The 26,554-nt window shown below is 40.5% G+C and overlaps 1 protein-coding gene across 7 annotated transcripts in view; it reads right to left on the bottom strand.

The window, feature by feature from the left end:
- The window catches only part of TCF20 (transcription factor 20), a 130,029-nt gene that overhangs the window by 2,387 nt on the left and 101,088 nt on the right, over positions 1–26,554 (bottom strand). Inside the window, exons 4-7 of one of the 7 annotated variants that reach the window (XM_034062744.1) lie at positions 13,480–13,573; positions 6,712–6,761; positions 5,127–5,207; positions 3,644–3,738 (exon numbers count right to left, since the gene is read on the bottom strand). In XM_034062744.1, the coding sequence (XP_033918635.1) occupies positions 5,148–5,207; positions 6,712–6,761; positions 13,480–13,573 (204 nt within the window). In that variant the 3' untranslated portion in view covers positions 3,644–3,738; positions 5,127–5,147. The other 6 variants (XM_034062746.1, XM_034062745.1, XM_034062743.1 and 3 more) reach the window with 6 other exon arrangements.

Below are 26,554 nucleotides of genomic sequence, written 5' to 3'. Positions count from 1 at the left end.
ATAGCACTCTTACGGAACAACTACCTTTGGCAGTCAGAAAAAGAGCTCGATCATGTTTCCTCCTCATCTTGACTATGAAAACTGGAAATGGAGGAGCCACACATGTCCAAATGCAATGACAGCTTCTGGGATGCCACTCCTTAGGGATTGGCCCCAACTATTTTAATGCAGATCACCAAGCTACCATCTGACACTAGTTTTCAGTGAACATGCAGCAGACAGTGAAATCAGTATCAAAATTATGTAAGTCCAGCTACAGGAACTGAATCTGGGAAATGCCTAGATTTCACAAGCTAAAGGCAAAGCTGTAGTTAAACTAATTGGAGGACTGGTAACATTGTTGGGGTTTCATTTTAATGTTGGGAGTTTTTGTTCTAATTGCCAGATTACAGTGGTGTCTGCAGCTCAGGGAAGGACTAAGCTTGTGATGTCTTTCAAGACAATTTTTGCGTGCTCATTCTCCTGGCCAGAAATTCTCGGAGGTGAGAAAATGAACTTCAGGAGTTTGCTAAGCTGGTGGAGGCTCAGTTCAAAAGGGAAACTGCAGACCGAGTTAAAATTTCATTTCTGTAAGATACAGTTCTTCCTCCTAAATCTGCACAGCTGAGAGAGCACAGCTTGAAACAATACATTCCTTTCTTCCCTTCTCCCACAGCACAAGTAAGCCCAGAAGCAATTTGTTTATTTAGTAAGGTTACTTACTTTGATATAACTTAGATAAATCCCTCCTCACCAGCTAGTGAGCTTGGGAAAAGGAAAAAAGCTCTCAACATAAGTGACGCATATGGAAAGCAGCTAACGGCATTAGAAGTGTGTCTGAGAATGAAGTAACACCCATGTTCATTCATAGCTGGCAATTAAACTCCCAGAACCCTAACTAAGTGTGATACAGAAGTCAATGCTGTTCTGATAATCAGCACACCAATTAGGTTACATCCCAGCAAGCCTACCTCTTGGCTGCAAATATCTCCTCATACAGGGGTGTCAGGCTAAGAGCAAAGAGTCAGGCAAGTATGAGAGGGGCAAGCCATGGAGCTACAGCTAAAGAGGAAAGGAGGGAGGTTCTTAGAGAGTTCAGGCAGCTGACCTTTGTGGTATTCATTACTGCGCAACTGTGAGCCCTCACTGAAGGAGTGTCAAGGCCGTGTTGCTGTCTCTGGCTCCTGTACAACTACAGCTTGCCCATGCCTGGAATCGGTCCAGAGCATTAGGCACTGGCTCAGGGAGGAAATAGGCTCAACATAGAGAGAGAGTCCTTCCCCGTTCCTGGACAAGATCCAGAGCACCAGACTCACTCACACAGTCACTCCTCAGATCTGGATCTGATCCAAATGTTCTAGAGGCAACTGGCTCAGGGAGAGAGAAGCAACAGAGACAGAATACACTGACTTGCCTGGATGTTATCCAACATGTGGGATTTTTCTTAACTTGCTGGGCCTAGGTATGAACCAGGAATAAACCAATCCAGTGACCTAACAGCTGAGTGCCCATTCTATCTTACACTAAGGCAAGCAGAAAGGCAGCTCCTGCACTACCCAGACTGCTACAGGATTCCCCTATTCTTACCGCAGCAATGCAACAATTTATTTAGTTCTTTAACAAGTGGATCTTTCAGAATTTATGTAGTTTTTATTTTGGGATGTAAGGCCAGGTCGGAGAAATTATATTTGAAGGCACATTCAGCATCAAAAAGGGGAGCCTAAATAAGATCCTCAGATAAAAACTAATTGAAGCACATGTGAATTTGGAAAGAAGTGATGCCTCAGGGAGAATTGTAGAGCACACAGTGAATATGGTGCAGAGATTCCGCAGTCTGCAAGGTCTTAAGCCAATACGTTCCTATGATACATTAAAAAAGAGTTAGCACTGGAAAATAATGCAGGAAACAAAGCTGTGTAAAGGTCTCTGGGACACAGTAATGTTCACCAGTGCTCAAAGAAATGGCTTCAAAAATCGTCACTGAGAAAACTTCTCTAGCGTTAAACAGTTGTAACAGACACCTTGTCTGTGAGACTATCATCCTGTCATACCATTATGAATTACATTGCCTTTTACACTTTGAGGAAAAGGCAAAAGCTTAAAAGAATCCCAATGACCTTTACCATGGAAGGAAGAAGTTAGTCAAATAATGAACACGAAACACTGTGTGCATGGTAACTGTTCTAACAACACTCCAAAGCCAAGGAAGACTGCTGCTAAAAATGAAATAGATCACAAAACACAGCAGAGCTAAACCAAGTCAGCTGTCAGTCTACAAAGTGTTTATATGACACATCGTCTTCTGCTACTGCACTAAAAAAAACCCAGAACTCTGATTAATCTCTCATCCTTCACAGAAAACACCATTAAAAGCACTTCGCAATTACTTAACTTGGGAAACAGGTAAGATCTTAAGGTAAGGGAGGTGCCTGGGAAGCAAGGGAATGGCAGTGAGGGTAAGGAACTGTTATAATCAGCTCAAAGAAGAGACACGAAAGAGCACCTTCACCTGCATGATTGCAAGAAAGAGAGAGAAGCAACTAGCTTGACTAAGAAATGCAACTGAGCAATGAAATGAAGGCAAGAGACCTTCTTGGGCTGCAGTTTATGGGAAAGGGTGCCAGCAAGAGTTAATCTGAAACCAAACACTTACCTCATCTAGACCTCCCCATTGCCATCAAATGGCAATGCACTCGGTGGAAACGAAGTAAGAAATCCCAACCTCATCCCATTCCCTGGGTGCGAATTCCCACCTCTGTCCTGCTCCCTCCTCGTGCCAGGATATTTGCCCAGCCACAAAGTGAACCAGATTAGGGAAATAACCCAGCTCAGTTTCTAACATGACTAAATGCAGTTTGAGACAAACTGAATCCCCCACCATACAGCTCATACATGAGCTGTATGAATGCTGTGACAAAGGAGAAGGCAGGAAAGAAGGGCAGTGAGGGAGCTGGGGTGTGAGAGCAGAACTGCCGCTTTCCACAGAGGTGCTGAGTTGGGACACACACAGCCCATGCTGGATCCACAATGAAGGAAGGTGAAGGACCAGAGTAAACATTACAAACTTAGAAAACTGGGGCCCCAATTGTGGATACAGTTCCACCTTCTACCACCCATGTCTGTTTGCGAAACAGAGAAAAATGACAGTCCAAAAGGAACGTAATGGGCTCCTGACAAGATTAATGTGCTTAACCCGATATTTACATTTCCAGAAGACAGGGGATTGGAGATTACAATAATCTTGAACTCATCAGTATTCTTACATGCAAAATTTAAGATACTTTGATGAATTTATTTATATGAAAGCTTACTATTAACTACTCTGAGACTTATGGTAAAAAACCCTTCAGATCCTTATGGACATGATTGTGGCAATATGAAAAGAGATTTCTGCCACTGGTTTAGCTGAGAGAGTAATCAGGCAGTTGTAACAGCTAACAAGATTTGCCTTTCACTTCTAAACAGAAGGAATTACTGTGCAAATACAAAAAAAGTGCAGTCACTAGCCTGAACAGAATGGTAGCAGGAAAAAACCCAACCAAACAAAAAACCAGTTATTGCAAGTTTTCTGAATGTACACAAAAGCACCTCGATTTCTTACAGATATGGAGGTAAGGAGCCACAGAAGAAGGCAGGTGGAAACTCGAAACTCTCCCCAACTCACCTGTGCTTGCTTTTATTTCCATTCCCAGGAGTACACTTCCCCCCTCACCCCCGCTCCGACTGCTCTGTGCTGAGGCTGCCTTTCACCATCTTGTTCTGCAAGGAGGGAAGAGAGCAAGGAAGGAGGGGCTGACGAACCAGCAAGCCAAAAGGAGGAGGAAAAAGAAAATGAGGGAGAAAAGGAAGACAGGGGGAGGGAAAGTGAACATATAGAGAATGAGAGAGAGAAAGAGAAGTCAGTATTGGAGCCAGACAGATTTTTCAGACAGAGTTTTCCCTGTGACAAAAGCAGGCAATTCTGAAAAAGTAAAGAGTTTGGGATAAGAAAGCTTGGTTAATTTTAAGAAACACAGAATTTAACACAAAAAGGTAGAACAAGCTGAGAAACATCACTTAAAATTGCCCCACAGATGGTTTAAAACAATCTAAGACTGCAGTGCCCCCAAAAGGCGAGGTACCCCATCCCCTTTATATCCTACCCAGTGCCTTGGCTTCCCTATCAGTTCTGTTGCACCAGCACTTGATGCGGTGCAGACACACAGCTAGTTGGATTTGTGAGAGGAAGCTAACCCTTCAAAAGTTGATTAGTTTTCAGACAGCGTTTTCCCTGTGATAAAGGCTGCTATTCTGCAAAAGTAGCACATTCAGGACATGGATGGTTGAAGCATCAATGCTGACAGAAGGAAATGGGAAAGCTCACTGGGGAGTACAGGGAAAGGCAGGACCAGTCCCTCTGGACTTAGCTTGCTTATGCTTGAAGTGTCAAGCACAGTTAATGAGGCAAGAAGCACCTTTGCTCTCCAGGAGCCACTTATTATGATGAGGTGTACTTACTGATGTGAGGCATGGACTGAAAAAGGGTAAGAGGCACTATACCTGGGAACTTACTTATTATATTGTATTTATGAAGTTAGTTCTTCCACCCATTAACTAGAGAAGAACGAGGTATCAGACAGCTACTAATTAGCTACTAATGTTTAATTGACATTACCTAAAAGCATGGGTTTAAATGGTCTAGTCTTCCTTCCTCTCAATTGCTTATATCATGGAAAAAAATTATGCAATTTCTTCTCCAGTCATTCTAGAGCAATAGCTTTCAACCCTCCTGTTACTGCCTTGCAACTGGCTGAAACTCCTCTTTCCAGCCACTATGATAGGAGGAGCAGAGTGACCCTACATTCTGCCCTGCGGAAGGATCTGGAACAAACCAGCAATGATCAGTGAACTGCAGGACAAGGGCAGAGTCACAGCCAAGGCAAAGAAAACTCTGCTTGACTTCAAATAAAGGAGTCGTGTCTTTACTTAGCAAAAGCCAACAGACTTCAGTGTCAAAGAAAGGCTGCTGGTGTTGAATTCCATTGCGACGCAACACAGAAAATGATCTGCAGTGGGACAGTTTTGAAGGAAGTTCAAAATTTTATTGCCTCATGAAGTACTTTTATCAATTTAATTGTCAGTTTTCCCCCTCCCGCTCCCAAGATTACTTTGGAAATCGATGTGCCTGCTCAGTATCTTCTTCGGGAGGCTGGAGTCTGTCGTTTCCTTCCGAGGTTCAAGCACCATAGCTGTAAGGACATATACAGCAGCACTGACCCAAGCTAGCTATGAAAAGCTTAACACTATGTTTCCCTGCAATACTTCAGGCAATAGGCAGCAAAAATAAAACAGCCTTCAAAGTTATAACCTTCCTATTCTCTTTAGCCAAGTATGCAAATTTGCACACTTAGGTAGTTGCATTCCACAGTAAGGGGAGCTCACCCTTCCCATTTTTCCTTGGCAAGATCTGCAGGTTTATGTAGCATTAATGTATCAATTTAAGCCTGCTGCATATTTTTAACATTATTTCTCAATTGTAAAAGGAAATAAATTATGCTGTACATGATGAAAACTAGGCCAGCTCTGGATAACAGCCTGAATGCCCCCAGAATCTTCCAGCACATTTAAATACGTGGGTATAAATACATTATATTGTGATAGAACATTCAGAAAGGAACATGAGACTAATTCTTAAATGTTCACAAAAGACAGATTAAAGATAATCTGTGAAGACAAAAGACCACCAGATGTCATACTAATTCTAGGCAGAGAAGAGATCTGCAGAAAAGACCTAACTGGAGACTAATCCCTGCTAGAAAGAAACACCATTCTTCCCTATTATCATTTACTTTCCAGCATAAGCCCTCCACACTCTTGCACAATTCCTGTTGTAAGCAAGTGGTCACAAAAATAGCCATTTTCTCCATATTCTGAGCATTTAAAACTGATGGAGAGTTTTAAGCTATCCACAGCCTCCCAGAGATATATCCTCCCTTATGGGCTGGGAGGTGTATTCCCAGCACTGTATCACATTGCTTGTATGTGCAAGAAAGTATGTACTGTCTGCCTTGTCTCCTCTTTCCATATGGACAGAGTAACAGCAGTCCAGCTCTTAGCACCATTGTGTTGGCAGGCTCCAGGAACACTCAGTAAAGCATGGCTAAGCCCTAGGCAGAAGCAGCATGCTGAAAACAAGGATGGATCTTCTGAAGAGTCAAAGATCTACAGAACAACTAAACAGATATATTGAAGGCTGAGTGGTAAGTCTAGTTACTATCAACAGACTAGAATGAGGTGCTTCAGTTCATCACTATACTGGTTCATGATGTAGTCTACGTGTTTCTAGAAGCCGGTTAGAATTTTTCCATGAACCATTTTAATTCCTCCTTGCATCCGTAAATCCAAGGAGAAAAACTACCACCAGTTTCAATGTAGCCCTCAAAGAGAAAGAGTGAGCAACGTACTGATTCTATCACAGAAGACAGGAAATGAAGAGAGGTTTTCTAAAGAGTCATTAATGATCTAAAGAACAACTGAACAGATAAGGCAAAAACTTATCTTTTTAAACTCTCCATATTCTTCTGAAGTTGATGTTTGCCCCCAGAATATACTACCAGCACACATCACAGAAGAACTGATCTAACAGCATCTGTGACTACAGATGTATCCAGGTATAAAATTACTAATCCAAGTTTAGACACCAGAAGAGGGCAATAAAAAAACCCCAGACCTAATGCAGGAGAGGATTCTTACCTTGTGCTTGGGGCACCTCACTGAGAAATTCTCTTCGTTTAGTAAACAATCTAAAGGAGGAGAAGAAAACAATTTATTAGTTTTTTAATAAAACACAACTTGAATAATACATCACATGTTAATCTTGCCTCACAGGTATGTATTTTTCATTCCAAGATCTCTTGAAGGAATACTGTCTTATTAGCAGCTTCATCCCTTCCACCCCCAAAGTTTTAGCAAATAAAATTACTAAACACCCCAAGTGACAATGTTGTGTGGATTACCAAGACAAGTTCAAGCATCCCCAGTCTTCCTGATACTCTGTATGGAGTAAGAATCACAACAGCAAGTCTACAAATCCTGTATCCCAACCCTTATTGGAAGCTATTCCAGTCTTTCTTGCTACAGCACAAGATGGATGCGTTTATCCAGTCTGAACAGATAACCCCTGCTCTATGCTCCATAGGCAAATTGTTGCCTTTCATGTTTATCCCACAGTCCTGCAAACATCAAGGGGAGAAGGGGTGCAGTTCTTTAGGTATGGACTTTCACAGCAGTTTATCTGCAATCCCAAATCCTGGTGATCAATTACCACTTTGATACTATGTCTAATAGTCAGGTCACTCATGCTGCTTTTGGATCTGCTTCCATGACTTGTATATATGAAGTTTCTATGATCTAAGTAGTTTAATTAATGATTTGAACCTATTAGGGACAGCAGGGTGTCTACATAGAATTGCTTATTTAGGAACAAATTAAGCAATACTATAATTTGAAGAGTGTTTCTTTAGTGGCACTGCCATTGTGAAGTGCTGCTTCTCCCTCCCAGACTATGCCTCTAATGTATGTCAATAAGTGGCTCCTGAAACCTCAGTGCCATGCCCACACCAGGAGCATCACAGGCCAGTTTTAAGCCTTCCATTTGTGTCTTCAGACACCCTATATTCAGCCTCACCGCCAAGTAAAAAAGCAGCATTCTCCTGAGAGAATCCAGCTCCCTCCCCTGGACACACGGAACACCTCTCAACCAGCCCAAAGTTCTGACACTGTTCTTTCCAACTGCCCCATGTAACAAAGGCAAGCTGGCCAAACACTATCAGTATATCAGTAGGACGGAGCACTATCACCACCTCAGTGCAACCAACACCAGCGAGAATTCAGCAAGGTGGCTGTGACCTCCAGCCTCCTCCAACCTCCCAAATAGCTAGCAAGTGAAGAAGCACAATGGTAAATAAAATGTGCTAATTTAAAAAGCTCTTAAGTATGCAGCATAACCAGTGCTACCTGCTGTTTCAATCTGCTGGAAGAGTTTAACAGACAGCAGGAGACTACAACTAAAGCTAGAGGGAAAAGCTTTCTAGACACCCAAGCTTTGGCAGAGGATCCCTCTGCTATGAAACGCTTATGTTTCAGCATGAATGCCTCTGGCCTGAATCAAAGGGAAACAGCATGCAATGGGCTAAGATACTTGAGAGATTTTAGCAAAGGGGAGTAAAACCCTTAATCCTGCTATAGATAACAATTTCAAATGTAGTATTAGCAAACAACAGAGAATAAATAAATGTTGCCTCATTATAAGGGCAGGAATTGTACATTTAGACTGCAGCATGAATTATCACTGCATAATACAGCAATCATCAAAAATACACAGAGCAATCATCAAAAACACACAGTATGTTAGAACAGGATGGAGTTTTCTTCTTTCTTGGAACCCCATCATTGGTAATGAATGCACTTCTCTAGCTAGTACATCAGAAAGGAAGATTGTACCATGATCAGGAAGAACTGTCAGAAACCTCATACCTCAAGCTTGATCTGCATATGGAGCTCTGTTTCTTACTGAGGTAGTCATTTTTGTTGCAGATACAAATACCAGATCAAATTAATAGCAATCTCTTTTTTCTATTTAGGGACAACTATGAAAAATTTTGTCAGCTCACTGTAGAAAATCACCTGAATACCAATAAGGAAAAAATTGTTCATCATTACAAAGCTGGCCTGCATTTCAGTTAGTGGTTCCAAGTACTTTATATCACAGTTTACAATTCATCATGAAGTCACAAGACACACAGCTATGATCAGCTCATTGTGGCAGAAAGGGAGAAAGAACTGAGACTTGTCCTTGTTTGTACAGATTTTTCTCCATAAAGTAGTCAGGGAAGAGCTAAAACATTTCTAATAGAAGCAATTATTCTTCTGTACGCTTTACACTTTGTCTCACCCTCTGCGTTCTGCGTGTTACTCATCTTTAACAATACTTGGGAAGATGCAGGATTTCTGTTCTCTGAAAATTCATTCTATTTTTCTGCTAGTCTGTTCCTAATTTACAGTCAAAAAATCTTTTGTATGTGAAACTGCCTCCGATCCATGTTGTGGAGACAAGTGTGCTGCAGCAATCAGGATCCGGCTCCAGGTGGGGAGGAACAAGCAGAGGGAGAGGATATAAAATTTCAGAAAACAAAGATCCTGTTTCCATGGAGACATCCCTAGGACTAAGTTATCTTGAGACATCAGAGGCTCTTCATAAATTTGGACAGATGAAGCCAAACACAGACAATGTTAACCGCAGTCATTTCCATATAAAGATTACTTAAGTGGCACAACTGATCTTGATCTTTATGCAAATGGCTAAGAGGAGTTCAGCTCCCTTGGACCCTATATTGCCAAAGACTACTTTCTGTGAAAGGAGATTAAAAGGAAGGCTGAATTAGGCTATATGAAAACATGCATATGTACAAACTGGCAGCTTATGAAGCCACGTGCCTTGCATAGCAGGCAATTAGCAACAGCGGTGCAAAACCTAGCTCCTCACCAGGCTGCGACTGCAAACCAAGCATCGGCACAGAAGCCGGAGCTCAGGGCACATTGCAGGGCCAGCCTTCAGCGTTGCGAGTAACTGAAGCCCTTTCCAGATACTTCACCCTCCAGACCTTTATGGAAAATGTAGTGCCTTTCCAATGAGGCACAGTAACTGACAGGGTACTAACTTCTAACTCACACCAATGCAGAGGTAAAAGGACACTTCAGCTCACAATGCAACTGCCGAGCAGCACAATATGCATACTTCATCCCAGCTGAGGCATGGTCACTTCCAGAGATGTTACAGTCAAACACCAAATGTTTATGACTTGATGTACCCTAAAAAACACTCCAGCAAGTGTTTTCTGACATTTTTTTAAAGATACAAGACCAGTCATACATACTCCAAAAGCCCTTTCAAATGTCGACATAGACTTGAAGACTCAGAAGAGATCTGTTTCAGGACCTCAATGAAGCAAGGTGGCAACACCTGCCAAAGCAGGATGGCCAACTTCAAATGAAACTACCACAGAACCCAAAGAACTTGAGAAGTATTTTTTTTATCTGATTCACTACAGAAAGACAGCAGCACTGCAAAACCAGTAACAGGGGTTGATAGGTAGACAGCAGGCTAAGGAAAAAGAAAAGAATGACGATGTGCTTCTCGAGAAAACCTACATTTTTTGCTTGGCCACAGCCAAACCTCAAGTCCTGTTCTATCTAGCTTATTTCTTTTATACAGATTTATTGGAAGAATGCCTATAGATTAAAACAGCTTGATTACACCCATAGATACACCCAACTGCAAACAAGGTCTTTTACTGTTGTACCATCAGGCTGAAACTTTGAATGCTGAGAATCTACTTCAAGTTGGGTTCTTTCATTTGTTTTGGTTGAAAACTTCAGCTGAAGCAGCCTTACAGTTTTCTTTAGACTCTTTCTTGTAAAAAAAAAAAGTTATTCTGCCCCTATTAAACTTCTCTAGAAAGTTCTAGCATACCCTGCTTTTTGGCAGGACCTCAATTCTCAGGCATGTCCTTGCCAGCTTATCACAAAATCAGTAAATCTAACTCTTTGAAAGAAGCAATTGGGACTTCAATCTGCACATCTTCAGGTGAGGATTCTTAAGCTTTTAGTAGTTAGATCCTTCAAAAATTCCTCCAAATATACTTTTGTTTGGGGGTGAACAGATCTTTCCTGTAAATGAACCTCTGGCCTCAGACTCAGGCACCTGACCCAAAAGCACTGCAGCTGTCGGGGTGCATTGCTAAGGCTAAGATGGGCAAAAGAAGTGAGAAAGGCAGTCTGGAACTGGAAAAAGACTGGAGGCTAGCAGGATGAGGACACCCGTGCTAGTACAAGTTAGGAGCAGGGAATTAAGGATGAGTGTGCCAGTAGGATTAAGCCAGAAGACTGGCGCCTAAGAACTAGTGGTACAAGGCACAGAATGGTGAAACAGAGGAGATCAAGGGCAATATACGAGAACAAACAGGGAGTATCAGGGTTAAGTGTGACAAATGGTTAAGTTAGGAGAACCAAACAGGAGTAAGAAGCCTAGAGAGGAAAAAAACCTCAAGAGCTAGAAGCAAGAAAGGAGAGGACTAGGTGATTCAAGAGCAGAGAGGACACGAGAATGACAGCTAGAAATCTCAGCAAAGTTAGAAGGGAGTAGGGAGACGTCTTACAAAAGAGACTGGAATAAGGAATTTGAGAAGAGGAACCTGAAACCAACTAGATAGAAGAGCTTGTGGCTGGTATAAAGAGCCAGAGTGGAGCAAGTATCGGACACATCCAGACTGAAGACAAAGAAACAAAAAGGAAGATGTAAAAAGAAATGAAGTTTTTGTTCTCACTAAAACCTACTGTTCCTGGAGCGAAACCAGAGATTTACCAGTTTTACCAACTCTTCTCCCATTATTTAAGTATGTTTGCAAATCTCATAGTCCAAGTATCCCATCTCCATGCAGCTCTTGTAATTTATTACTGCTATATTACTTAAAGGAGGAAAACTAACTTGGAATGGTGCACTCTGACAGATGGCCACATGACAACATGATGTCTCATAACAAAATTACAAGAAAATGAAGTAAGCACAGTCTTGGAACTTGAACACAAAAAGCTACTCTAAAAAAACCCAAAACCACAAAGGCTGCAAAGTCAAGACAAATGGAAAGAAAAGCCAAATTAATGTAGCCCTCTTCTATATATTATAGGTAGACATATTATATTACATTTAATATGATGCAAATAGTACGATTATGTACTATTTCTTGCAGAGGACACTGCCTCTTCCGTGCATGACAGAACTGCTCTTGGGAATCAGTCATGATTGTTCAGTACATTTGTCATCTGGAGGATCCTACTGCATTTGCTGAAGTGGAGTAGAGTTAATGAGGAAGGTATATCTGAAGAAAAAGGACAATATCTTAATTTTGATACCTGTATTTATAACATGGAAAATGCAACATGCTGTATCTAGTAACAAGAATTCATATTAAGCACCCCAAACTATCAGGAACGTTCCCTACTTTTTATTTCATGGTATTATAAAGGGTAGGTCACAAACCAGAAACAACTTACTAAACACAATATGAATGCAAATCTGACGATTCTGTCTCTCAAATGGATGAACAAAAAGGTTGTTGATGTACATAAAACTCTTGGGCATGACAGAGATGAGCGTCACAGAAAATTTCACAGTTCTGCTTTCAGAACTGAGATGCACTCATACACAGCAAGTAAAATACAGAATAAGCAAGGACAACATATGTTCATGAATGAGTACTCTTCCATCCTACAGGCTGAAGTAGGGCCTTATGGAAGAGGATGTCAGTCTTTGATTAGGTAATTACTGTTTTATGAGGTACATTCATAAGAGACCAAAATCACACATGGACACCCTTATTTGTGGCAGTTTTTGAGTGTGTGATTTTTGCAACCCAAATAATATTTAACACGTTATTGCATGTAAAATCAAGCATTCTCTATCTATGTGGTACTAGCAGCATTCCACTGCAATACGAATTTAATTAAAAACATTTCTATTAGAATAAAATAAGGTGCTCCAATAGGGTGGGATTTCACAGTGCGAGGTGCAATGCAGTCATTCAGAAATGAGCATACCTACTTCAAATACTGTAAACAGTTAGAAAACGGCATAAAATAGCTGGTGAAACAAGTGGGCTGCTGTGGAACTGGGATAACAAACAGGAAGCTTGCAATTATTTCCCAGTCTAGAGTTGTAATCTTGAATCTTTACTGCTTGCTATCAAACTACTTACTGTATGATGGAAGTGAGTTATAAAGGACTGGAACAGTGGGATATTATTCATTCTAAACTGTCTTTTTTTTTTTAAACCCAAGAACAAAGTTTATCTCCATTGAACCACTTTCACTATTGTACACAAAACGATAGCTCACAACCCCAGGCTAGGGAGAATACCATCCAAACCATTAGCTTGTTCAATGACAAAAACTGGACTCAAGAGACTGGCTGAAGTGCTTCTAAGGAGGGAGAAGGAAGGCTGCACTCCAAGTGGTACTGATGATTCTACAAACCCTTTGCACTTGAAACCATTACTATGACTATCCACAGGACTGTAAATCTGAAAGAGCAGACACCTTTCTGGTCACTTGCACCCTTTTAACAAAGGGTTTCTGATTTTTGCAAGAAAAGAGTGGTCAGTTCTCTTATTCTAGCCATATATATATTATATTCCTATAATATATATATGATTTATAATATAAGTCACCATAGCTACATTTCCCTAAACCAGGCTTCTTCCTGCACTTTCAGGTAGATCCTTTTTCATTTCAAGTTCCATCTTGTCCCAATGCATTATTTATCTGATGCCATTTCTCACCATTTATATATCTTCATGGTAGGTGAAAAACTGAGAAGGAATAAAATTGTAAAGTACCTGAGAATTATCTTGTGTCGTGTGGTTTTGAATGAACATGAAATACAGTTGGCATGCCATTTGTTCTTACCTGCATCGATGGCACATGGGTAATGGTATCGGAAGGAGCAGCCTTTGATGTAGCAGCCTAAGGTGGCTCCCGATTCCTGGCAATGGGAACATTTCTGAAAAGGAAACCAAGAAATGGCAATGAAGACTGCAACCAACTTTCCAAATATCCTTCCAGGTATTTTCCTGGGAATTTTAGTTAACCCCATCCCAGGACAAATTTCTCAAGTATCACAACAGTATAAGAACTGTATCTTTCGACACCACATGACTACGGGCATTTTGAATAGGCAATAATATAAGCTCTTTTAAACAGTAAACTTTTCAGGTGTACTAACCAGGCAAGAGATACCAAACCTTCAAACCAACCATTAAGAACTCGAAACACTTCTCAAATCTATTTCTCTGGCCCATGTTTCAGTACCTGACAATGACATCAGTGTTAAAAATGGAAAAGAGCTTTTTCTGAATCTACAGCAGCTTTAAAATGAGAATTAGCATGACAAAGAATGATTTAGGAGACACCATTAGTGTAAAAGCAATTTGGTTACATCATTTTCATTATCACTAAGCAGCCCAAAAAGATCACGGCTAAGTTGAACACTTTTTCAGAGGTGATTAAAAAAGGTTTATCTGGAGCAGGAGTAATGGCATAAAGGAGAAAATAGCTCACCATCACAGAAATGGCACATCTCCAAAAGAAATGCCTGCAATACTACCAGGATGCTCATACATTTATTGTTGAAGTAGTTAAGACTCATCTGATGTCCATGTTCAATTTTCATTACTTAAATCCCATTCTCTCAACTGGTCAATGATGCATTTAACCATATTAACAGTGAGATGTGAATGCAGCAGAATGAAAACCACTCACCCATCTACTTCATCCTGAATGACTTAAGGAATGACCTATGGAAGTTGGCCTATAGTGTATCTCGCTTTATTTCTTGAAGGTATACAGTAAGTTTTTTTCATTAACTAAGATTCTGATGAAAACTGATTTCTGACAAGTTGACATTTTTCTCTTCTAAAAAGCGAACAAACCATATCTGGTAGAATGCACCGAAGGCTAAGAGACTGCTATTATTTAAAAATTAAAATGCAAATAGGCTATTATGAGGAAAGAAAAAAAAAAAAAAAAGATGACCTACAATAACTTTAGAGTCACACACAGAAACTTTGGTTGTGCTGATAAACACAACTAAAAACACAAATAAAGCCTTGTATAGCTGATACAATTCACCTTGAATTCAGGCTAAGAGACACTGCCTTTGGTCACTGACTGAGCACAGATAGATGATGACCCTCTTTTTCCTATTGGGAAAGCTAGTATCAAACTCTGTGTGTAGTATTAACACTATCATTAAGTGATACCTGTACAGCACATGGAACAGATGTGCTCAAACTAGCAGTGTGAACCTGGCACTGGACAAACCATGATCTTTTACCACACAGGGAGATGCTAGACCACATCATGCTAGACCATACATCATGCTAGACCACACTTCTTCACATCCCCAATGAACATACATGCTGCAGGGGAGGCCTGCCAAATAGATGTGGCCAAAGATAACAGCCACAGCGAAGATCCTTCCTCTGTGCAGTAATCAGGGCTTTGAACACACTATTTCAAAAACCACTGAGAATATCTGACAGTTACTGTTTTTCCTACTCTTCTATGCTATGCAGAGATGACTACAGTTTGTATTTAAATGACTGAATGAGGATGAAAGCAAAACTAGCTCCAGCCATAAACCAGGTGGCCTCCTTCAAATCAAAGCAGATGCAACTAACAGAAAAGCTTGTGAGACGTCAGTTCTCATGACACCTACAACTGCAGCCTTGAACACTGCCTTCTCTTTTTGGTTATGCCAAAGCATTGAAAGCCTGATCTCCAGTGCTCCCTACTTAAACTGTGTCCATCTTCTAAGCAGTGAATGTATACCATGACAAACTACTGCAGTATTCATGTTGTAAGGGAAGTGTCCCTGAGGCCTAGAAAGGGACACTCAAGCAGCTTACTCTTTGTCCTGGTTTGAGCAGTAGCAGTCATTCTTCTCCTTCTTGGTAGCCGGTGCAGTGCTGTGTTTTGACTTTCCGGCTGGGAACGGTTGCTGATAGCAAGTATGTTTTGAGTTACTGCTCAGGTGTTTGGTTTTGTCCAAGGCCTTTTCTGAGCTCATGCTCTGCCAGGGAGGAGGGAGGCCGGGAGGAAGGAGAGAGAGGACACCTGACCCAGGCTAGCCAAAGAGGTATTCCATACCATAGCACGTCATACCCAGGATGTAACCGGGAGAGACCCGGAAGGGCTGGAACTCTGGGGGGATGGAGGAGGTATCGGTCAGTGCTCGGTCGGGCAGGGTGGGGTGAGTTATGGGTCGGTGGCTGTGAGGTGTTGTATTCTTTTCACTTGTTATTGGCTTTATCTTTATTATTTGTAGTAGTAATGGCAGTAGTGATTTGTATTATGCCTTAGCTATTAAACTGTGCTTATCTCAATCCATGGGGGCTACATTCTTTGGATTCTCCTTCCTAACTCTCCGGTAGTTGGGGGAGCAAGGGGGGGAGTGAGTAACGAGCTGTGTGGACTTGGTTTAAACCACGACACTCTTGCCTGTTAGAATGTGAATGCTAGTTTCCAAAGATAAAAAAACCAATCTAAACCAATATTTGAATGTATACCAAAATGTATGGACCCCCAGCCAAACTGCAATGTAATTATCTTTCTCATGGGAGTAAAACCAAGTTTCATGTGTAGAAAAGCATCTCTTCCTGGCTATGAAGTCAACCCTGGAAGAATATTACGTACTAGCAAGTCTTAGATTCACCTATGCCAAATATTCACAAAGTGCAGCTTGAGGAGTTCTGAACCAAAGCCCTTTACCTGTACACTTACTCTTTTAGATGTGGCTGACTGAGATTAATTATTCAAACAGGACAGAACCCAAACTGTCTATTTTTTTTGAAGACAGATACAAATTTCTAGGTTTATTTCTCAGAGGCATTCTGTCCTCCCCATTTTATCTGGTCTTTGAATTATCACCACACTGTTGCAACAGAAGAGGCCATTCTTCCCAGGAACACTGTGTCCCGTACAGAGCAGTCAGTAAAGGCATAAGAACTACAGCAGCAAAGATTAAACTGCAGCTGTGTGAAGTATTTCTTAACACTGAAAAGGCATGTCTTAGAAGAGCATTCTGTGTGATACAGCTGAAAACAAGACGACAAAATTTTTGATACTTTTCCAAATGTTAATTTAGTCTTTGAACTTACTCTTTGCTCAGTCTAGCATGGTTCATCTTGCTATTCTGAAACCTGAAGCAGAAACACGACAGGCATTTTGAGCAATTTCAAATATGCCTATGGCGCTCAGCTGAGAATGGGTACCGAATACTTTCAAATCAGTTGTAGTTAGGGCTGATTAGACAGTAAAAGTGGGTAGTTAAGATGCCAGAGATTAAGCATCAAGCCTTCATTTCCCTTTTTTTAGCCTGCCAGACCAACCAGATTATTACCAAGGTTACCTGCAGCTACACCCACAACAACAATTCCCCAGCGACTACTACACCACTGACTGCTCAAGGCAGAGATCATCTGCTGCTGCTGGCTCCCCTGCTGCTGAACAAGTCTCCATTCTGGCAGATGCTTCTGCTTTTCACAAGTCACTGACAGTCTAATGGCCCCATTTCTTCTACCTCCTGGGACCCCCGACCATCTGCTTCTTTCAGGGGAAGCTGGGGGAACCACATACACAATAACTACTCTCTTCTTTCGAGTTCTTCCTTCTTGACACAGTACAGCGACTGAACAAAGCAGACACCCTACAAAGCCACATGGTTTCCAAATATACCCAGGTGTTTCTGGAAAGACAGAATAAAGTGATTAAAAATGTCTGGATGGTCTCAAGTCTGCTTTTGCAAGACATCACTATGGTGCTTTAAAAGATAAAACTATGCACAGATCCTGCTGGTACTTTCCATGGCTTTGGTTAGAACCCTTATCTTAAACATTTATGGTTCAAAACAAAACAAAAATCACACCACAATTAGAAAACATTCTAAAGACAAAATGAAATCGTGGAACTTAGTACAGGAAATGTGTGAACTGGGCTTAATGACCACTAATTATTCTCTTCGGTCCATGAGCAAATTTTCACGCAAACTCCACCGTCCTGCACCCATTCACCAGCAGATGGTAGCAGCCTGCTTGTCACTTGTAAAGGAATTATAGCATTTTTAGCCAGGGAAACAGCACTCAGGCTCTCATGGGAAGAGAAATTCCTTTTGCTCAGTAAGCAGCCTGCTTAACCTCCCCAGCTTTAAAGAGCTGAAGGCTGGTACTTGGAGTGTGCTCCCAACGGGATGTGCCAATGGATAGTAATCATTGCCAGGCATCTAATCAACTCCTGGCTTAAACTAAAATTAAAAAAAAAAAAAAAAAAAAAAAAGGAAAGAAAAAAGTAGGGGTGGGTTTTGGGGGAAAGACCATACAGCAGAGATTGATTCAGAGGTCCTATCTCCACAATTCATCTCTGGCCACGAGGCACATACATCTCACTTAGAATAGGCTGGAAAGACTGAAAAGTGCCATTTAGAAGAGACACTCCATCCCTTGAACTAAATTATCAATAGCATTAAAGCCAGATACATTGTCTCTACCTCTCCACGCTATTAGCAGCCCATTTCTTCCTCGCAACAGCTCATCATTCTCTGTCTACCAAAATGAAGTAACACCCAACCTGGAGGCGTTAACAGTTGGGGGAGAGCTACCACAGCAACAGCAGAGCTGCTCTGATTCATTCCAAATGCTAAACCATCCACTAGTTCTATTTCTTTTGCTTCAAGGTTGTGGGTTTGTTTTTTTTTCCCCTGCCATTTGTATTCCTTTATTTCTACAGGAGTAAACTGCGGAAAGAACACTGCTCTAAATGTAATAAATAGAGGTGTGGATTTGGGGTCTAGTTTTTTTTTTTTTGCCTCCCTTAGATTTGTATCCAGCTCCACCTAGGTGTTGTAACACAAATGTGTCCTGAGTTACCCACCTTCCTCCTCCCAGTCAAGCACAAGCTCTCATACTGATGAAAAGAAGTGCCTCAAGTTGCTCATGTAAAATACACACACCTTAACTTTCCTTTTCGGCTGTACACTGACAAGGGATGATGCCTGTGTAGGTGTACTAGAATCCCACAGTGGACAGGGTTTTGCTGGTGGGAGGATGGGAGTTGTCAAACTAGCCCTTCTGACATATTCTGGGTAGCAGCAGGATCAGTTGATGAGAAGAAGAAATTAACTCGTTTTGCCTAACAGCAATATAAGGTGTTTTCTGATGATTCCTCCATTATCTTTTTGGTGGAACAACTACAAAAGCAGTTTAAGTGAGGACATTCATGACAGATGCAACTGTATCATATTTTCTACATGTCTATAATCTGAAGAGTCTTTTAATGCTGATCGGTTGCTTCTTCCAGCTTGCTCACCTACACCCCACACTCAGGCCTCATTCTAACTTCCTCTCTCCCAAGCACCAATTTTTCTTTTGCTTTATGTTTTCTTCCCTTTTCCCTTTCTTCACTTTCTAGGCATCTCCTTGGTTTTCCCCTTCTTGCATACCAGTGTCAAGAATGCACAAACAGAATAAAATGGAAAGCAACTACTAAAGGTTACTAAAAAAAGAAAGGCGAGCAAAAAAATTAAATACACGTGGCATTAATTACACAGGTACAAGTCTTCAGTTCACATGTTATATGCATTTTTCATACACTCTCCTTCGTCTGTTTAAATTATAAGCTTTTAGGGAAAATAACTGCTTCTGCATAACTGCACTGCACAAATGCAGATGTAAGATAATGAGGATTTCAGAGTCAGCTGCAATATTAGGAAGGAGGGCCTTCTGACTATTTCTGGTTAAGCAGTTGGCAGGCTATGCAGAGGCTCAGCTTTAATATCCAGGCTAAAGGGCAACAGAAGCAGCAGGCAGCCACATTCTCTTTCCTGGAAAGCGGAATGCAGAGACAGCTTACTCCAGCTAGCTACACGGCAAGTTAAAACCAAGACATTTGGACTGTTTGCTGCAGGAGAAAAGAGTGATTCTTTTGGAAGACTGCTGCAGAAAGGGACTGAGATGAGTAAGAGCAGGGTGAGCAGACATTTTTAGGAAGCAGGAGAGGAAAAGCAGCACTGCTGCTCTGATATGCAGATACCGATTAATGAAAAAATCTGCTTATGTGACTGGGGCTAGAGATAACAACCAGTCCTGAAGGATACAGCATTATTAGTTTCCATTTCCTGTCAAATAATTAAAGTTCTCCAAAAAACACTCAGAATACCAGAGAAAAACACAAACCCCACAACTAAAAAGATAAAAATCCTTTAAACTTGCATTATTATAAGGGATCTCTTGCCAATGATGATATACTCCTGCAGCAAACAAATTAATAATAAAAGAAAAATAGTCACTGAAGTAAAACTGGGCAGCTATCTTCAAGCTAAGAAGCTAAGGATGAATTTAGATTCCAAGATTTCAGCAAACAGACAAATCAATGATCTGGAAGACGCTACACTAATAAAGCTACATTAGGAACCACAGTAAAAAGTCAGAACTGCAGTGCTAAACCGGCTGCTGAAGCACAAAGGGAAGCTGCAGCTCAAAATGGATGGCATGGAAAAAAAATAAAAACCCACAAGAACTGAAAAATGTCTTAAAAAAAAAGGGAAATGCTATTCAATACACACAAAACTGATTAAAGTACAACAGAAGCACTTGAAATGAAAAACAGAGCATTCTATTTCGCTTGACTTGGAGGAAAAAGAGAAAATAACAAGAACAGAAATAAATTGTTCGTTTTGACAAGGAATGGTTTGCCAGCAGAAATTTGTAAGGTCTTCTGCAGACACGTAAGCTATTCAGCTGTACTTATAGAGACCCTCAAAGAGGAGGGTGAACAGTAAGGTGTGAAAACTTGTGAAGTTTGTGAATTTATCCAAGGTAAGTCAGATCTCAAACTGGTGGCAAACAGCTGCAAACCCATCTCACAACCCTGGATAACTGCATGATAAAATGGAGATGAAAATTAAGGTTGTTAGGTGCAAAGTGATACACATAGGGGAAAGATTTTTACCTATGCACACACATGATGACAGACTCTAAATTAGCTTTTATTAATCATGGGAAGGTATCAGTAGTCATCCTGGACAAAAACATTGTGCAGTCCCTGCAACCGCAGAAACAAGACAGCCAGAACCTAAGAAGTTATTAGGAAAACAAATCAATAATGAAACCCAAATCTTCATTATGTCTATCTGTTACTGTTGTAGCAGCACCGTGACATCTTAATATGGTGTGTGGTTCTGGTCACCCTATTAATAAAGGACCACAGATGAGAAAAAAACCCAAACACACTGTGGAAATAACATAAAGAGCTTCCATATGAGAAAAAAATAAGTATTTTAGAAAAGAGGTAACTGAAGGCAGATTCAGATCTACAAAATCCAATCTAGTGGGCATAAGAGAATGATTCTTCGCCATTTCCAAGAAGGAATTGTAAATAACAAGTTTAAATCTATGATAAATCAGCTTCCTTTTTTTTCTTTTTCCCTCCACACAACAATTAAGCTACAAAGTCACTGCCAAAGAACACTGCACTGGCAAAAAGACAAGAGAGTTCAAAACCACATTAGACAAATTCATCAAGGATAGGTATGCCACTGCCAGTTAAACACAGTGATGCAAAAGAGACTACTCTAAAGCTGTGATTGCTGAAAGGAGGGAGAAAATATGAAAGTAGCACTCTGTACATGCCTGTTTACTATACATCTCCAAAGATAAATGCTCCTGGCCACTGCTGGAGGCAGGACACCACAACAAAACATACTTTTGCACCTGCTTGGAATGGCAGTAGTTTTGTAGATCAAGATACTTGATTGTGAAATTCCACAAGGAACAACAAAAACAACCCCATGATTACTAAAAACTATGTATGCACCCAGAAATTACAGTGTCAGGTTACAAGTTTTTAAGCCTCTTCAGCCTTACCTCCAGAATAGGAAGGCTGAGCTGAACTGTAACACCATATCAAAGAGCTGAAATCTGATCTAAGCAATAAATTCATGTTCACTACTCCACACAAGCCTAAGTGTTCCACTCACTTGGTGGAGTGATCAAAGGCTTAAATGCATATGAACATACTCTAGGAGACTGACGAAAAGCTGAAAAAGTCATGGAGGATGATGAACCATCCCTGCCTCTCGCACAACGGAAGGAGAAAAAAACCTAAATGAAATAAGGATCAAGCACATCTGAAACAGATTATAGGTTTGATACTTCAGGAGTAAACTGATGTTAACTAAAACCTAATTAGCAAAATTAACTAAACCCAGAAACTATAAATGGTCACGAAAAAGCATGTTTAATTTCAAATTAAGCAGGCTAATCAGTACACACCTTTGCAGCCATTTCATATTTTCAAAAGGGTGTTAAAGTAATACACAGACTACCAAGTCCAAGAAGACAAGAAATGAGTAAAACTTGTTTCCTTTGATGACGAAGAGCCACCCTGAATGAGAGAAGCATTTCAAACAACCACTTACATGTATATAGATTTGAATTTGCTAAAGTATGCAAGTCTACAAAAAAAAAAATTACACAGCTTATGTTATCTTTGCTATTCATTTGGAGGATTAAACGTGCAACAAGAAGTGCAATTTAGTTCCCAAAAGGTCTGAAAGATAGAAGAAGAGGAAAATGAAATTCAAATTTTCCAGCAATGATGACCTGATACGGACAGAGTTGTCAACAAGAGAGAGCATTCACTCCACTTGGGTTTTGTGCCAATCCTAGGCTTATTTCCTAACCATCTTAGGTACTGATTACAGAAAATATCCAAATATATAGTGAATTTCCACGTAGCATAAGGTCTACCAAGCACGGTGTAAAACAGGAGCATGTGGCTGCCTTATAACAAAGCAAATCACTGCGATAAGGGAAGAGGGTTTGGATAAATTAGATAATTACCAACAGCTCCCCCCTGTAAAGCAAAACCTTTGAATATCAGTGATTACACTGACAAAAAAAAGGATAAAACTGACATAAACAAGTAAATGCAAACAATTCCAGGAATTTGCTTTCAGGCAGGAAACTATATGATGGAACCAGTTTTTCTCTGGTCAAAGAAAAAAAGACATGATGCTTGTTACCTCCTTGAAAAAAAGAAAGGTCTAGTTCATTAAGGACACAATCACTATGTTATTAGTGGCAGCGGATTCAACAGAAGCAAAAACCTTTGTAAAGGCTTAAAAAAAGAAAACACTTTTGAGCAAAGTGAACAGTAAATGTAAGAGATTCTGACAAGATACTAAACACCCATGCAACCTGGCAGGAAAAAGGGTGCAGCAGAAATCCACCCAGCCAACAACTCAAAGACTTGTAACACTGAATAGAAATAAACCATTTGTCATTATTTGTACTAATCTGTGCAAGTCCTCATCATAAACAGAGCCCCACTGTGCAAGACACTTCGGTAATACAGAACAAAGCGTTGGTGGATGCAAAGGGATGAAACAGGAATAGTGTGACTGAGCCAGCAGCATTAGGCAGAGTCCATCACAGCAGCAGGCTAACCATATCCAATCGTTCAGCAGAAATCCCAGACAAGAAGGGCTTTGAAGAAATGCGTGAAGGAAAACAAAGGTAAACATGCAGGGTGTTGAAAGTGAGGCACTTCATGTAGGAAATTATAAAATTAGCCAGGATGCACTGAGGGGAAGCAGATCATAAGTTCTTGAAACTGAAAGAAGAAAAAGCAGCAGGATGAAGGCACATAAAATAATGATGAGTAACTTATGTCTGAGCATAAGAAAAGAGGAAGTCAGCAGATGAATGTGAAAGAAGTAGGCATTTTTAAATGATAGTTTAGAAAAAAAAACGTTTCTAACAGCATTCCAAGTGGCCAGTTGCTCATTAATACAAACATCAATTCTGAAATTAAGGTCTAAAGAGCTGCTCCTATTGCACAATCAAACTATAGCTCAGTGCGGGCAAGGATAGATGAAAAAGGTTCAACGCTAATCTTACTAGAAAACTATCAACTACAGAAAAGGTAGCAAATAAATATACTATTGAATACTGTTAAAAAGGATGAGAAGACAACAGATCCTGCAGAAGGCTGCTGAAGCAATAGCTGGCAGCAGAGCTATAATAAGGAGTAGCAAATTGCACACAAGTATTCCTGAGGTCACTGGTGGTGGTTGCTACAACCCAGGAAAAGAAGCCAAAGATGAGCAACAACAGTAGATGAAATTAATCCAAGAAGTAAAGGTGCAATGCTTGCAGAAGGAGAGATGCCTGAGAGTCAGTACAATTCTCTTTAGTGATAAGCTGTCAAGTAACACACCAGTGTTAAAAAGAAAACTGGAAAGAGAGAAGCTCATGAACTACTGCAATAAATAATCACAGCTGAGGAAAACTAAACAAATCAGTAACACACATTGATGAAATTATCTCATATACAGAGGAGGTGCAGTACGTAAAATAATGTTTGCTGGCCAAAAATCTGAACGGGTTTAAAGAGGAATATGTTCTTGCACTATTCAATAATCATCAGGCAAAAACCCTATAAACCATAAGGACATATATGCTGCCTAAACTGCCTATTATAATAATAGCTACTTCTCATGAATTCTAAACTGCATTTATTCAAAAATATCTAGGGTCAGGAGGCTTGCCAGAGACACATGACCCAGGAAAACTTTGTATGAGCTAGTAGCAGTTTAGAAGAAGCAGCAAATATAAATAGCAGCAGAAGTCCAAGGCCGGATGGTATTCCAGCTGGATATTACAAAGCCGCTGAGGCAGTGTCAGTAGTTTCCTTAAAGGACAGACTTAATGTTGTTCTCCTGGGGGAAGAACTTCCTCTGACAAAGGATTAAGAAGAAGCTGTCTGGTTCTCTGAAGGGAAAATACTTCACAAAGATCTCTTGGGCTCAGAACACTGCTGAATCATGGTAAAAGCAATAATATCTAACTATTTGCAAGCCAGATCTTCAGTTTTTATAAATCGAGATCAATCTATACTAATATAAAAAGGACTGCTATAAGCCACAGACAACTACAAATAAGTCACTGTGCAAGATCAAAGAGAAATTTCAATCTTCTTTCCACCTGAGGCAGAAACTGAAGGATACAGGATTTTTGTTTTGTTTTTCATTTCTTTTACACAGACACACCCTCTTCTCACTTCCTATTCCTCCACCTTCTGAAGGCTGTAGCCTAAAGAACCTAAGTCAGCAGTAAAGTCTTTGTTAGACAGCTTCAGAGACTCAGAACAGAAAATTCTTCTTCTGGCATTGCCACTGAAGTTAATTTCTCCAGAAAACTGAATTTATTGGTAACTATGCAGTTACCCCAGGAACTGCCTCTGAAGATTTCTGCTTAGAGGAATAGCACTATGTGGTACCACTAAAGAACCCTTATTCTCCCCAGTGATAATGTGTGACACTTTGAAGAAAGAATAATTAAAGTATAGGAGTTAAGACTGCACTAAAACCTCATAGAATAGTTTTATGTACCTATAATGTGCATATTGTATTTTTTCTGATCTAACCTGAACAATTTTCCAATACCTAGGAAAAAAAACCCAACCCGCTTGTTTTGATGGAAAGCATCGGTTATGCATTGTGTCACTTCTGAAATTCTAGGGATAAAATTTAATTAGAAGAGTTACTGTCCCACAAAACACCTAGCAAACTTAATAATGAATGTACATATGGTACCAGTACACTCAAGCTAGGATCTTCAGCATTTTAGCTTTCTACCAGAAAGGAGAAAGCCAACATCAGATGAACACCTTGTGTGGACCTGACTCTAAAGGATACATGAACAAACTTTAACTTAGCTTCCTCCCATTATATCTATGCAATTAAAACAGGCAACCTTGTATCAGCTCCTTCATCTTCTCATTGAAGAAGATCTGATAATTTAAAAGCATACTGTACTTTAAATTTTCAGAGCACCCTACAAATTTGTCTTAATGGTCACAAAATAAGTGGTTTTAACACCTACTTTACAGATCAACTGTCTTGTCAAAGGCCACAGAGGAAATTTTTGATAGCACAGACACAAAAGTCTGAAAAGTTCACAGCTCTCAAACCTGAGCTCAAGCACATGAAGCTGCCTTTCCCTCCCATTCCCACCCCTTCCTTTTCCCCGCTTTCCTCCTGCTTTTAAGTTTCCCACTGAGCCGCAGCGTCCTTCAGACAAAGTCCCCATTTCAAGAGATTCATGTCAGGACACCTCCTCCTTCTTTCCATTCCTTAGTAGTAAGTCTTTTATGAAGATGGACAGTCTCCTTTAATCATCAATAACTTTCTGAAACTTCGCAAGTGTGAGCTCTCAGTAAGAATAAAGGAGTCAGAGGTGCAAGAAAAGCTGCAATTAACAGCAGTATAGTGCAAGGTACCAACAAACCCACATTTTGTGAAATGATAACCCATGAGAAGACAAACACAGAGCTGAGAACTAAGGGAGCTAAGCATAAATCAAAAGAATATCAAATGGAAGGAGCTAGAAACATTAAAAAAAGAAAAGTCATTAGCAAGCGAAGACTGCACAACCAGTTTTTAACATCAAACTTTCGTATTTCCTCAAACAGAAGGAAAGCTTAAGACAGAAAACCAGCTGGTTGAGGTAAGACATAAGTGTGTTTATGCCACAACTGGTTGTGCAACCAGACCTCCTCAAAACATACGCACTCTATTTTTACCACCAGTAGCTCAGGTACTGACAAAGGGCACAGCTGCAGCATGCACAGCCCTGGGTGGGCTTTGCCACTCAGTAGTCTCTGTGTCCTGAACAGGGGTGGTATTTTACACCAAGTCCTGCCCTGTTAAGTCTACTCTTATCAACATTTCACAGTTGAAGACAACTTGAGTGTATCTTCATGGCTAAAGTAACTCCCTGAGCACTACCAGAATTTCTCAGAAGAACCTGCAGGTATTTTAGCCCTTTTAACTGAAGAGAAGTCACTGCTTTAGGTTACTCCAGTTAGCAAAGTAGCCCAGAGGAGGGGAGGGAACATTCAGTCCCTAGTGCTTCTAGACTGTGGA

The sequence above is a fragment of the Melopsittacus undulatus genome, chromosome 5 (assembly GCF_012275295.1).
Source record: "Melopsittacus undulatus isolate bMelUnd1 chromosome 5, bMelUnd1.mat.Z, whole genome shotgun sequence".
Classification (NCBI taxonomy): domain Eukaryota; kingdom Metazoa; phylum Chordata; class Aves; order Psittaciformes; family Psittaculidae; genus Melopsittacus; species Melopsittacus undulatus.
This window is presented reverse-complemented; position numbering and strand designations above follow the sequence as displayed.